At 36.9% G+C, this 13,789-nt stretch overlaps 1 protein-coding gene across 1 annotated transcript; it reads right to left on the minus strand.

The window, feature by feature from the left end:
- LOC110462543 lies at positions 1-12,312 on the minus strand. Its single transcript, XM_021516527.1, has 17 exons — positions 11,108-12,312; positions 10,708-10,785; positions 10,060-10,151; positions 9,794-9,877; positions 9,298-9,367; positions 8,950-9,017; positions 8,725-8,800; positions 7,655-7,760; positions 6,950-7,043; positions 5,780-5,924; positions 5,016-5,156; positions 4,485-4,667; positions 3,815-3,883; positions 3,283-3,369; positions 2,680-2,733; positions 2,230-2,295; positions 1-1,293 (listed from the first exon to the last, which is right to left on the minus strand). Exons 1-17 carry the CDS (start codon positions 12,140-12,142, stop codon positions 793-795), a joined length of 2,949 nt encoding a protein of 982 aa, XP_021372202.1. The 5' UTR covers positions 12,143-12,312; the 3' UTR covers positions 1-792.
- Between the last annotated feature and the right edge of the window lie 1,477 nt (positions 12,313-13,789).

Consider the following 13,789-nt stretch of genomic DNA (forward strand, 5'->3'; position numbering starts at 1 on the left):
CTACAATAATATAAAAATAAATACATTTGTACAAAGGTTGTGGGCAGAGACGTATATATATTACATATATATACGTCTATGTTGTTGGGTACAGGTTGTACACATCTTCACCCTACATTCATGTATCATATTTAACACTGGCAAGACACATTTTGTGTGTCATTATATCTGTCATGTTTACGTATGAAGAAAGTCAATAGAAAAAGTAAGTTGGAGTATTATATCTATTCCGTGAAGCATCAATGGTCGGGTCAACAACAAAAGTGGCTTGATTGTGAAGTGACTGAATTATTGGAACATTTTTTAATTAAGACCAGTCAGTTCTTTAAAAGACTGGATAGTGCGACAAGCAGTAAGTGGCTGTTGGGGGAAATAAGACTTCACTGTTACCCTATAGAGACAATTCTGAGATACAAAATAAGTTTTAATAATGAGGTATAATCATAAATGCCTTAAAATTTCATTTAACAGTAGAATGAGTGAAAGCTGAGAAAGTTGCAATGCACAAGTTTTGTTGAATGTAAAATACAGGTTTGTGCAACATTGAGGTATATGTTAAACATAAACATAGCTTTGTACTCTGAATTATTAAAATATATGCACATCTGTTCATTGCAGGAAAAGAAATAGCATATAGGTGATGGGCCAGACTGGAATTGGAACCTTGAAGTAGCATTGTATGGACTTCATGCCATATCTAATGCAACTTTTTGCTCCCAAAGGATTAGAGGTGAAGGAACTTTGCTGTAAAAGCGCTGTTTGGAAGGCACTTGCAAGACCTGTCATTCCTAGTTAAACACTTTCTTTCCTTTCTAGCAGAGGGACAGATACATTTTGGTTGTCATTTTCCTGTTTGTCTTTTTCCTTTTCCTTCAAGAAGTGAACTTTGACCTCTTCATCAGGGACCTTCTGCACAGCGAAGCGTAATTGCTTTTCCTCAGGCTGACTTGTATCGTGTCGCCGACGGAACAGATTGCTGCGACCAGCCCTAGGATGACGTAGAATGCCGAAAGCCTTAGCGAAGTGACCAGGGGATTTCTTTGGTTTTAAAGGCCCGTCAGCTGAATAAGGTACGTTTTTTTCATTTACTTCGGTCAAAGATGTGGACACAAACTTTTTCCGACGCATGCTTCCTGTGGACATGTTTGGGGAGGCATGGTAGCTAGAGCGGAAGTCCCTCCTGGAATGACCATACATGTTGTGGAAGGTGTGGAAAGTCTTGTACTGGGGTGACACACTGTCCATCTCCTCCTCGTCTTTGTTCATTTGATCCACAAAATGTCGGGACACCAGCTGCAAAATTAACTTTTGTTGATGAAACAACAGATCAGAAAGCACAGTTCAGGTATTAAAATTTCTGTAACAGTGTTCTTCCATTTGTTTAACCATTCATGCCTTACTCGAGGGAGACCATGCATCTAATGATAATATGAAAAGATGTCATTCAAGATTTCTAAATATCTAGGCTAGTTACAGGCCAAATATCAGGAGCCTATGGGCTTGAAGTCCAAAATTGTTAATATTAACATTTCAGACCCCTGTGAATTTCATTCAAGGTCATTTGTTTGAATAACATGATAGCCCTCTTTCTAAGCTACATGTAGCTACAGTTCATGCTAATTATCACAACATTAGGCCCAATTGTTGTTGATAAAAGGTTTAATCAATATTAACAAATCCCAACCGAAAACAATTGGTCATTAAGCCATTGGCTCTTGCAAACTAAAATACAATGCTTATTCCTTACTATCCCAATTTAGAACTGGTCAAAAAAAGTCCATGAAAAAGAGAAAGGAAATTTGATATTGAATGTTATCTTCATTTGTGACTATAGAATAAGATACCTTTAACCCTTTCACCACTGTAGATCATAATGGACTCATCCATATCAATGCATGGAAGAGTCTACTGAAGTTACATAGAGGTGAAAGGGTTAAGCAGTCAGTCATTGATGACATCCCTCATGCATAAAATCGGATCATGTACGGTAAAACCTTGTTATACTGCCACCATTTTATGATTTGTCCAGTTGAATTTTGGCATTATAAAAGGGTTGGTGATAAATTGAGGGAAATGTATAAATTAATTTTAAAGAAAACAAGAAAAAGGGACATTGAAATACACTGGTGGTACACAAGGTGGCAAATGAAACGAGGGGCATTATGTCAACATTTTACTGTACATGAACTTTAAACTTTCACCCCATGCTGAGACAGATCGTGTACTTACATCTCCCCTCATGCCACCAGGAATCCGACTCTGTATTTCTTGGACGCTTGGGTCATCATCTATTTCCTGATAAAGTGAAAACACGTTACCAGGTACAATCAGCGAGGAAATCTTGAACATTAGAAGTGAAGATTAAATGAAATTGTATATCTATGGTCACACAAAATTTCTAGGTGGAGAAATCCATAAATGTACACCATTAGGAATACTCTTCATAGTAACCTCTCATAGCCTGTGACTTTCTTTAGGGGAACTTTCAGTTCCAAACATTCCCAAGTTGTTTTCAAATCCTTTAAAATCTGTGTAATGAGAAAATTAGTTGGTCATTGCAGATAAAAGAGGCCTATTAACCCTTGAGACAGTCACTGGGGAAACCAACACCAGCCGCTATCAACATTATTACATCTTGTAAGTGGGAACTGACTCAGTCTCTGACACATATGTACTCACCTGTGTCATCCTTTCTAACTGAAGTAACTGGATGGGTTGGTCTCCATTTTCTTGCTGTAAAACACAAACACAGAGTACCGTTTACTTGTTTAGTCTATAGCTATATAGAAACAATACAACAAACTGCACAGGGACATGAATACCTCATCTGTTTCTTACTCATGTTAACCCATTTACCGCTAAAGTCAGATTTGAACCTTACCATATCAAAAACTGGGCAAGTCCAGTTTAACTCATTCACCCCTGAAGACACATTTGAACTCTTCCTAATCAATGGTTGGAATAGTTCATTATGAAGTTTCAGGGGTGAATGAGTTAAGAATATAGAGGTGAATGAATTAAAAACAACAAGCTGAACTCAGAAGACCCTAACTCTCCAGAGGGATACACTCACCATTTATACAATCTTGAGTCCCCTTCAACTTTACCTTAACCATTCTGAACAAGTAGTCTTTTAAGTAAATACATGTACTTCTATTTACCCAAATGTCCCTCAGATAGCCATATTATGACCTCTGATAGTACTCACCCTACTAATAGCCTAATACAGTGTTTGGTTGAGAATACTGGACACCCTAATCTAGTTTGATACCAGTAACTTACCCTCCATTCATTAAGTAGAGCTCTTGCCTGTTGTGACAAGCTCTTGGACTGGTTTCCCTTCATGGTCACATATGATTCCTTTGCGATCTGTAAGAATATTATATATCACAACCAATTAAAAAACATACAAAGATGTATTACATATTTACTTTGATTTGGCAGATGTTCTTGTCTGAGGCTTGAACTTTTTATTTATTTTTTTCTTTCAATTTTTCTAAAGTTTACATTAACATACAGTACACATACACTCCCACATGCAAAACAAAGGTCTAACAAAGGTCGTCGTCATCATCATCATCATCATCATCATCATCAAATGAACTGTTTTAACAAAAGTTGTAAGCCACTGCTAACTAAATACCCCCTGCTCTCTCTAATGAAAAACTACTGCATCAATTTTCATTTAACGATAGTTCAGGATTTGATGTTGACAAAAATTTATAAATGGGAATCAGAAAGACGCATAACTGCTTTAAAAACAATGAAAATCCCAAAGTAAAGGTTAAGTCTGTACCTAGTCCTTACAACTCACCTTGATGTCCTCTTTCCAGAAAGTCTTTGTGTCCTCTGACAGCGCCATTTGTGGTGCCACCTCCTTGATCTGTAAACAACATGTCAGAGTCTCTGAAATCTGTTTCATCATTGGCATAAGTCTAGTCTAGCTACCTTCCAATAATTACTATGTACAATCATGATCAACAGACAAAAGAAAAAAACAGACTTGGAAATATGTCATTTCTGTTATTTATAATTTTAAATAGGTCTGCTATTAAAACTTGGATTTGTGTCAACCACTCCATCCACATTTATCCTATAATTGATTATATAACTGATATATGATTGACACTGTCCTATTTGTTGGACAATATTACTGGTAATGCTTTTGCTGATACCTTCTATCGTATTTAATTTATTGCAAAACTTCACCATTGTTTTGCAGAAATTTTGATTGTTTGATAGAGGATAAAAACGTACATGGTTTTCTTTTCCCAAAAAATATGGTAAAACAATTTACGATTATTTGTGATACATGTACAACATTACACAATGACGCCACAAAAAAAATCCTTACTGAAAACCCATTCTCCATACTTCGAAACACAAACCTCCCTACAATGTGATTCAAAGTAATCATGTAAGTAAAAGGAATGGAAGTTCACAAGGATCTTACGATACCTGTTAAGTATAACTGGCGAGCCTACCTTGAGTACGATGATTCCCATGATGATGATACAGATGATATTGAGGATGGTAAGCAGCAGACTGAACAGACCGAGGTAGAGCATCTCTTCAGCCATATCACAGCTGTACACAGGGATGTAGGCATTACGGTCCAAGGGGACACAATTCAGTCCGGGAGTCAAGTTTAGGGAGATTGGTAGATCCTGTTGAGGAAAACCACAAGTACAATGTACATGATGTATAAAATAATCAGGTCCTTGTAACCATATGGATGTACTGTATGATACCAATGTAATACAGTCAAACTTCCATAAATCGAACTTTGAAGATTATAACTTCTCGATGATTCGAACTTCAGGCAAAGTCCAGAATGTTTTCCTAAATAACACTACTAATATTCTTTTCATGAATTGAACTGGGAGTAAGCATAGTACCAATGTTTACTGAATTTGATTAACAAATAGCTAAATTATAGGGACAAAATGCAAATAGGTTTCTTTGTATCCACTAGTATATATTCTTACCTACACTACATGTGTATGTATACTCACTGTCGCAGTATTGTTGGTCTGGGTGACGTTGTATCGTGTCTGGGTGACGTTGTACTGTATTGTAGAAGTCGGAGGGGTGACAGTCTGCACTCTCGGGGGCGGTTCAATAGAGGCAATGATAGCACTGGCCCACAGCATGCCCTGTCAGGATAACAGTGTAACTGTTGTCAACCTTAATATTTGTATGTGCAGTATTGGTTTATAGAGGGATGGAAAGAAAATCACTTATAAGACTATAACCATCATAAAAGAAGTCTATGTTTTAATGATTTACTTTCATGCCTGGTCATTGTAACAAATATTTATTGAACATGGTCACCCTGTCCAGTCCCAGTAATTTTATCAGCCAGAGAAACAAATTATACCATTACCAGGGTTCATACCAGTTTTACATTATGCTGTGCCAAAACTTTCGCCAAAATAAAAACAATTATGCCTAATTTTATATTTATGAGCCAAATAATTTTATGTCATTTACAAGGTGCCGCAATGAAAAAAACTCAAGCAGAATTCTTCACTAATGCTTAGATATATCTTCGATAATGTGTAGTTTGTATACAGCATCACTTTTATTCCATATTATGTTGTTTGTTATACATGGCTCACACAAGAAAATTACACTGAATGGAAAAGCTATTAATATCAGTTAACCTGCAGCAACAATCTAAAGTTCATGATAATTAAATCCTTTCCATGACATCTTTAAACAAGATAAAACAAAGATGTTATTATAATTTTTCGTTCATTTTTCATTGGTTTCTTACAGCATTGACAGCAGGTGGTAGGAGGGATGCGGATATAGCGACGCCCACCAGAGATCCTGTGTTACCCCCAAGGATGGAGAGGGCGACGCCCGCACCAGAGGGCAGTGCAATCAGGATGCCTGTCCACAGACTCCTTGTCATACCCCTGTAGTAGTAAACATAATGAAAATGGAACGAATTTAAGTCTTCACAACACAATGGCAATCAATATGAAGGCCTACAATTTAAACAAAACCCGAGCATGAATTAAAAACCTCAAGCAAGCACATCACACAGGCATGTCGATTTGGTGATTACTATACAGTATAGCTGTGTGATTAAAACAGATTCAAATATACATTTGTATCCAATTTAATATAATACCAACAATTTATAAGACTGAGGATCTATGGTTATGCCTTTAACTACCTACATGTATACCCGTTTATAACACAATATCAACAAATTTGAAAGTGACTGTATACAGCAAATACTCGGATATAGGTACAAAACCGTATAGCACAAGCACAAACATTCTGTTCAACTATGAATGTTTTCATATTTGTTCAGCATGAAGTTGCGTAGAGAAAACAATTTTTCTTTTTGATATCTTTAAATAACTAGTAAAATCAAATATTATATAAATTTCAACAAACTTTAAGATAAAGAGTATATCTGATAGATCTTATATGATGTGTTATTATGTCCATTTACACATACATAATTAATGCAAAGTAATACCCCCCGACATACATTAACAATTCAAAACCAGGACTGTTATCCACAGGTACACTAATACGCGGACACTCCGGACCTGCACGACCCCACACCATGTTAGTTAAAATCCATAACGCTTTTTAATACTAATAGTGGAAGAGGCTTTTCAGAATGTAATAATGCACTTTTTATTTGATGACAACTTAAGACGGCCTCAAAATGACACTATGATGATGTGCAAGAGGACAAACATTCCTACACATGTTGATAATTCAAGGCCCATAACTCTTTCACTGGCACCTTGTTAATGGTTGGATAAGCGAGACAACTAGAAAACACTTGATGACCGTTGGGACTATGGTATAACTGTGTTGGTTGGGATATGGAGGCTCAGTTGTAGATGTATGTGTGAAAATAAAATGTGAAAATTAAGTAAGTTCTGGACATCACAAATCCTATACAGTGTACACCTACCTGGACTTCATTTCACTCGTAGGCCAAGCATCTGTACTGCCCCAGAAAGCTCCATCCTTACATACGCCTCCACATACCAACCCCCAAGCCAGTCCTACAGACAAAAGGTTAAATTACCCGTCTGTCCAGAGTGTACATACCCATGTGTCCAAAGTGTACATACCCATGTGTTCTGAGTGTGAATACTCATGTGTCCAAAGTGAACATACATACCCATGTGTCCCAAGTGTACATTCCCATGTGTCCCAAGTGTACATACCCATGTGTCCCAAGTGTACATACCGTTGTGTCCCAAGTGTACATACCCATGTGTCCCAAGTGTACATACCCATGTGTACCGAGTGTACATACTCATGTGTCCCAAGTGTACATACCCATGTGTCCTAAGTGTACATACCCATGTGTCCCAAGTGTACATACCCATGTGTCCTAAGTGTACATACCCATGTGTCCCAAGTGTACATACCCATGTGTACCGAGTGTACATACATACCCATGTGTACAGAGTGTACATACCCATGTGTCCCAAGTGTACATACCCATGTGTCCCGAGTGTACATACCCATGCCATGTGTCCCAAGTGTACATACCAATGTGTCCAGAGTGTACATACCCATGTGTACAGAGTGTACATACCCATGTGTCCAAAGTGTACATACCCATGTGTCCTAAGTGTACATACCCATGTGTCCCAAGTGTACATACCCATGCCAACACAGATTAACAGACTCAGCACCTCGTTCCTGATACCAAGATTCCGTAGAGTGTTATTTTGTATCACAGTTCCAAAAGTTCCAGCCAGAATTGGACCCTGAGACAACAAAATGAAGATGAGGTATATTTCTGTTTCTTACTGAGCAAAAACATGGTTAATCAATGAAGATAAACACACACACACACAAAAAGTAAGCAAACAGAAAAGTACAAAACAGTGATACATAGTGCATTACAAGGAAACCTATCATGATAAGAGACACCAACATTACAGGGAAACCTGACATGATAAAGACACCAACACTACAGGGAAACCTAATATGATAAGAGACATCAACACTACAGGGAAACCTAACATGATAAAGAGACGCCAATACTACAGGGACACCTAACATAATAAGAGACACCAACACTACAAGAAGGCTTGAAATGATAAGAGACACCAACACTACAAGAAGACCTGACATGATAAAGAGACGCCAATACTACAGGGACACCTAACATAATAAGAGACACCAACACTACAAGAAGGCTTGAAATGATAAGAGACACCAACACTACAAGAAGACCTGACATGATAAAGAGACGCCAATACTACAGGGACACCTAACATAATAAGAGACACCAACACTACAAGAAGGCTTGAAATGATAAGAGACACCAACACTACAGGGAAACCTAACATAATAGAGACACCAATACTGCAGGGGAACCTAACATAATAAGATACACAAATACTACATGGAGACACCAACACTACAGGGAAACCTGACATGATAATTAACACAAACACTATAAGGAGACCTAGACCATGATGGTTACCACCAACACTACAGGGAAAACCGGCATGAAAAGAGACACCAACAATACATGAAAACCTGACATGATAAGAGACACTATTACTACAGGGAAAACCAACATGATAAGAGACACTACCACTACAGAGAAAACGGACGTGATAAGGGACACTACCATTAAAGGGAAAACCGACATGATAAGGGACACCAACACTACAGGGAAACCTGATATGGTAAGAGACATCAATACACAAGGAGACCTACCATGATGGGTGACACCAACATGCTGGCTACCAGTACCACTGAACTGTTTTCCACAAGTCCCATGGCCGAAATGGAGCTACAAAGCAAAACATTAATATCATCTATGCTTCAAAACATTAATGGAAGACTTTCCCATTTTACAATTATAAACAAAAGCTATTACAAATCAAAAGCAATCGAAAAGTGAAAAGGTTGAAATTTTGAGGTGAATACAAATCTACAAACCTTGCTAGGAGAACCAACACCAGAAAATCAAATGTAAATTCTGCATTTCCTTGTACCGAGTTCACAACCTACAACAAAAACAGTTATCTCCCTTAGACTACATACTAAGTGGAATTTCTTACAATTAAGATTTATGATTAACAGCCAAAAAGAATAAAATATTATGCAATACATGCATAAATCAGTTTTAATCACATCAATTTAAAACAAATTCAGAATCAACGGCTTAAGTTAATTGAAGACAGATTTGATATCAACAAAATGTTATTTAGATTTTGTGCCAGTAAACAATCCTGTATAGCATTGAAACCCTGGCTGCCACCAGGCCAGTGATGTTTTTTTACCAACCTCTGTGACAAGCATACGAGCCTTGATGGATTTCTTAAACTCACTCTGCTTCTGTTCATCAGGATTAGCACTGCAACACAAAACTACGAAATGAATAACATGTAACTCTTACATGTTAACTACAAGCAATCGTAATTTTCTGTTCATAATCTTGCAAATATTATTATTCTTCAGGAAAGACAATGTAAAGAAAAGAAATTTTACAACCGAAAATTCATTTTCATTCAACAGTTAAGTTTTATAGTAGAATAAGTTTGTCACAGCAACAGAGTTCCATTACTGAACTAAACTGTCACGGTAACCTACCAGTGATTTTTTTTCACCCAGTTTTACTGCCGAATACAGTCTGTTTCCCCTAGCTAAAAGGTGCCTTATTTTCCCGATATGACCAAAAACTGAGGAATATATTCCCAATTTCAATGCAAATAATGCTACTTTTCCCAATTCAAAAAGGGACATGCTGTTGTAAAATTTAGGTAGCAAAAACACTTCTTACGCAGAATTATATAGATCTTCTTCATCTTCTTCCTCCTCATCCATAACTCCTCCAGCTCCCTTATAAATGCTGGTTTCAAACATACTGAAAAAATAAATTAAATGGTCAGCATCATGTATTATAATTCTTGTAAAATAAAAGATATTTCCAGACAACAGTCTTTACTATTACCGTATATATATAAACTTATCGTCTGAAAAAATAAAAGGAATATGCTGAAGTAGAAATTTAAGGATAGACAGCAATCCTAATGAGTCCACTCTCACCTTATAGAAGACTGGGCATTGTCTCCAATACCGATTTCTGCCAACTTGTTCAAAATCTCTTCACAGTTCTCCCCTTCTTCCACAAACACAAACTAAAAGACAGAAGTACACAATCCTGTATAAAGGTTACTGTTCTGACAGTGTCAGTATCATCTTGTTGGTGCTGTAGGAGTCATGTACATTGTATTCATGACTTATTTGTCTCTTAAGATTGATCCATGTATAATATGAAAGTTAATATATGTAAAATACAGCATTCCCTACTAATTTGAAAGTTTGTTACTGAAAACTTCATACAAATTTTGAGAGGAACAATGCATAGTATAAGCTGACTAAGTAGTTCAAACTTTGGTCCACTCCATCTCTTCAGAAGCCCAAAATGAAGACAGTGGATCAACTTTCTAGAAAACTTTCCTCTGCATAACTGAGATAACTTTTTAAGAGACTTCACTTAATTTAAGAGTCCCGATATTTTTCTAATTGGTCAAAAGGGACAAGATACCAGATAGATGATCACTGTGAGTGACACATGAACACAACATGAATTTAGTCATAAAAGCAGGGGGCCCTGATCCTGTGTTCCCTTTTAATCTAACACTGCAATTATATAATTCTGTATCTTGTTTATATACATTTTGTTATACAGACCTGAAAAGATTTGCCATTGGTTGTCTTGTGTACAGATAGATTCTTCACAGTATAGTTCTCTAATGCAGACAGGGTTCTCTGAAAAAAACCAAGAAAACCCCCCAGAATTATTATGAATTAACAGGAAAAGGCCCCGACAATAAGAGATTACATTCTATAGTTTATGTATTCCATGCTTATGTACATATTCAAATTATCCTTTTTCTTTCTGGTAGAGTACTTTACCAATCATATGGAAATTTAGTACGGGTCAAGTTAAAAGACATTAGCTCGGGCAGTTGTTTTTTTTAAAAGACCGCTATAAATTTTCTACATGCTTTTATTTCTTTAGAATTTGGAAAAGACATCTTTCTGGCTCAGTTACATGATTCAAGCCTCTCAAAACCCATAGTTTGCCTACCTGGAACAGTGACTCTGTTTTCACAAATATCTCCAAGTCTTTGTCATTATCCTTTTCTGCATCAACGTCTATAGATTTTCTGGGTTTGTCATTGTTTTCTGTTGAAAGTTTCTTTGTTGAATCATCACCAGATGTTGGTGCTGTGTCTGTACTTTCTACTGGCTTATTACTAACATCTTGACCCTCTTTTTCAGCAGAGGTGCTGTCTGAAATTCCCTCAGATGTTGAGTCTGAAGTTTTGTTGGATGAGGGTTCTGTAACGGGAATGGGTGATGTCTGTGCCGATTGTGGAGCTACTGTTGTTTCTTGTGATTGAGGAGGTTCTGACTCAGAAACAGGTTCTGAATCCTCAGGAGCTTTATCTACAGAATTTTGTACCAGTGGGGTTTCCTTTTCCAATGTTTCAGATGGTGGGAAAGTCCAGGCTGATGAAGGCGAGTCCTTCTGTGGTGCTTGGCTGCTGTTCTGAGTGTCACTGTCATGTGCCTGTATTGTGTCAGCATCTTGTGGTGCTGATGTGCTGCCTGGGGATGGTGGAGGTGTGAAGTCCCAGGGTGGTGGGGATAGCAACTCTGTATCCTCAGCGACTGAGGGATCCGTGATTCCAATGGGCGAGGGATCAGATGTCCCAGAGGTTGAGGTGTCTGATGTCCCTGGGGATGACGGTACTGGAATAGCTGATGGGTCAGAGGGTGTAGTTGAAATGTCTGCTTCTTCTGTGGATGAGGGTTGTGATACCAGTACAGAAGAAGTACCCTTTTCGTCCTGTCCCTCCGGTTTGACAGGTGTCACATGCTCCGAACCTTCAACGTCACTGCTGTCTGAAAGTGTGACTCCTTTAAGGTCGCCTGTTTTATCGTTTGAATCAATGCCTGGAACTTCGGATGACCTACCGTTGCTGCTCTCTGACCCTTTCCGTGTATTCGTTTGCGCGTCCTCTAGTTTCTTTGCATCTGTTTCTTTATCTTTGTCATTTACACTGTTCTCTTCCTCGACAGGAACGCGTACAAAAAACAGAAACGACGACGATGTCATCTTGGTTTTGTCATGCGTGAAACGTTTATACAGATTCCATACCTGCTATGGAACTAGGCCTCCCACAACTAACCCAATCGATGAACCAGGAAACGTGAACTTTTCGTCTGCGACTCTGCGAAGACACTGATGCAGCAGCCGTTATCCACTCATGCTTTCTTATCGCTGTTACATTAGAGGCGTGAATTGTTTGTGTTTATTTGGGTGCAATCGATTCCGCCGACAACGTGTGATTGTAGGTAACATATATATTAGTAGAAAAAAAAATTTAATTATCGGAAATGGGTTTTTTGTATGATAAAAACGTCCTTGGCGTGTGCGATCTTTAATGGCTATGAAGAGTGTAAGGCCTATATACAATAAATGTATATGATTAAAAAAATATGAACATGCAGTATCAAGCAATTAATTAGTAAGGTCACAGACTTAGATTAGACACTGTAAGTCCTTGGTAAGGAAGAGCATATCCGTATATAAAGGGGCTTTTAAGGGGAAGTCAGTCAAGTTCAGACCAAATTGGGTTTAATTGGGCACATTGTATAGTGGCCTGACACTATATATATTTAATAGAATTTAATTGGAAAAAAGATGAACGCAGGCACGGACTTAGATAATATAATTCCGTGACGCAGGTAAATATCTGCCGCTATATCCATATCAATGATACAATACATACATACACATGTAATTCGTTAACACCCAATTTTAACATACATTGTATATGTAAAAACTTATAAATTTGCCCATATTTCATATTTATATTTTCCAGTGTTCATCTAAATTGACCTATCATATATATATCACTTTGCATATATTTTGTTTATCATACACAACAAAAATGGCTTCGCCCGAACAGCATAATAAAATGAAGAGTAAAATTGTTTGTATGTAATTGTTTATTTCAAAGGCATGTAATTGTTATTCATGCAGAGATGTGTGAAAAAGATACCCATTTTATAGTAGCGACAATTTCTACAAAACAGGGAATTTACTAAACAACTGAATAAGAAATCCTCGTGTTTAAGTTCATTGTATAATCACTATGGTAAGCTAACTTATCATTTATTTTTAAGGGAGCAATGTATTACCTTATTTCATCAAGATATATCAGATATCTAATATATTATATAAGATATATCATATTCAATAGAGATAGCGGACTTAACGCTCATATATATATGATATTGTATTATATAGGCCTATAGGATATCTCAGATACTATACGAAATATCTGATAGAAAATATGTCTTATTTAATTTGATAAATGATATGTCTTACACAATTGAAATATTGTTACTACAGTGTATATGAGATATAGAATGAGATTTCGTGACATTAAAAATGGATCCTCGAGATATTCTGGGTTGCGTGACTTCGTTTTTTACATTTTGTGAAAATCTCGTTCCTATTTATCTTTTGTAGTGACGACATTTCACATTATATGAGATATCTTATACAGTATATTAATATCTTATATAATATGCAACATATGAGATATCTTATATAACATCCTTATATTATAGTATGAAATATATCTCATATATTATATAAAATATCTCATATCTACACTACTTAATATAATATATTATAATATACTATATAAGATGTCTCATATACTATATTAGGTAGACTGGCTATATACCAGCC

The sequence above is a fragment of the Mizuhopecten yessoensis genome, unplaced genomic scaffold (assembly GCF_002113885.1).
Source record: "Mizuhopecten yessoensis strain PY_sf001 unplaced genomic scaffold, ASM211388v2 scaffold10799, whole genome shotgun sequence".
NCBI classification, from domain to species: domain Eukaryota; kingdom Metazoa; phylum Mollusca; class Bivalvia; order Pectinida; family Pectinidae; genus Mizuhopecten; species Mizuhopecten yessoensis.

Excerpts from the sequence above, each read along its gene's own strand:
- LOC110462543 (XM_021516527.1), bottom strand. The coding sequence starts at position 12,142 with ATGACATCGTCGTCGTTTCTGTTTTTTGTACGCGTTCCTGTCGAGGAA. Across the intron at positions 10,786-11,107 it reads AAACAGAGTCACTGTTCCAG|AGAACCCTGTCTGCATTAGA; the intron begins GTAGGCAAACTA and ends GGTTTTTTTCAG. Across the intron at positions 2,734-3,282 it reads CTCTACTTAATGAATGGAGG|CAAGAAAATGGAGACCAACC; the intron begins GTAAGTTACTGG and ends TGTGTTTTACAG.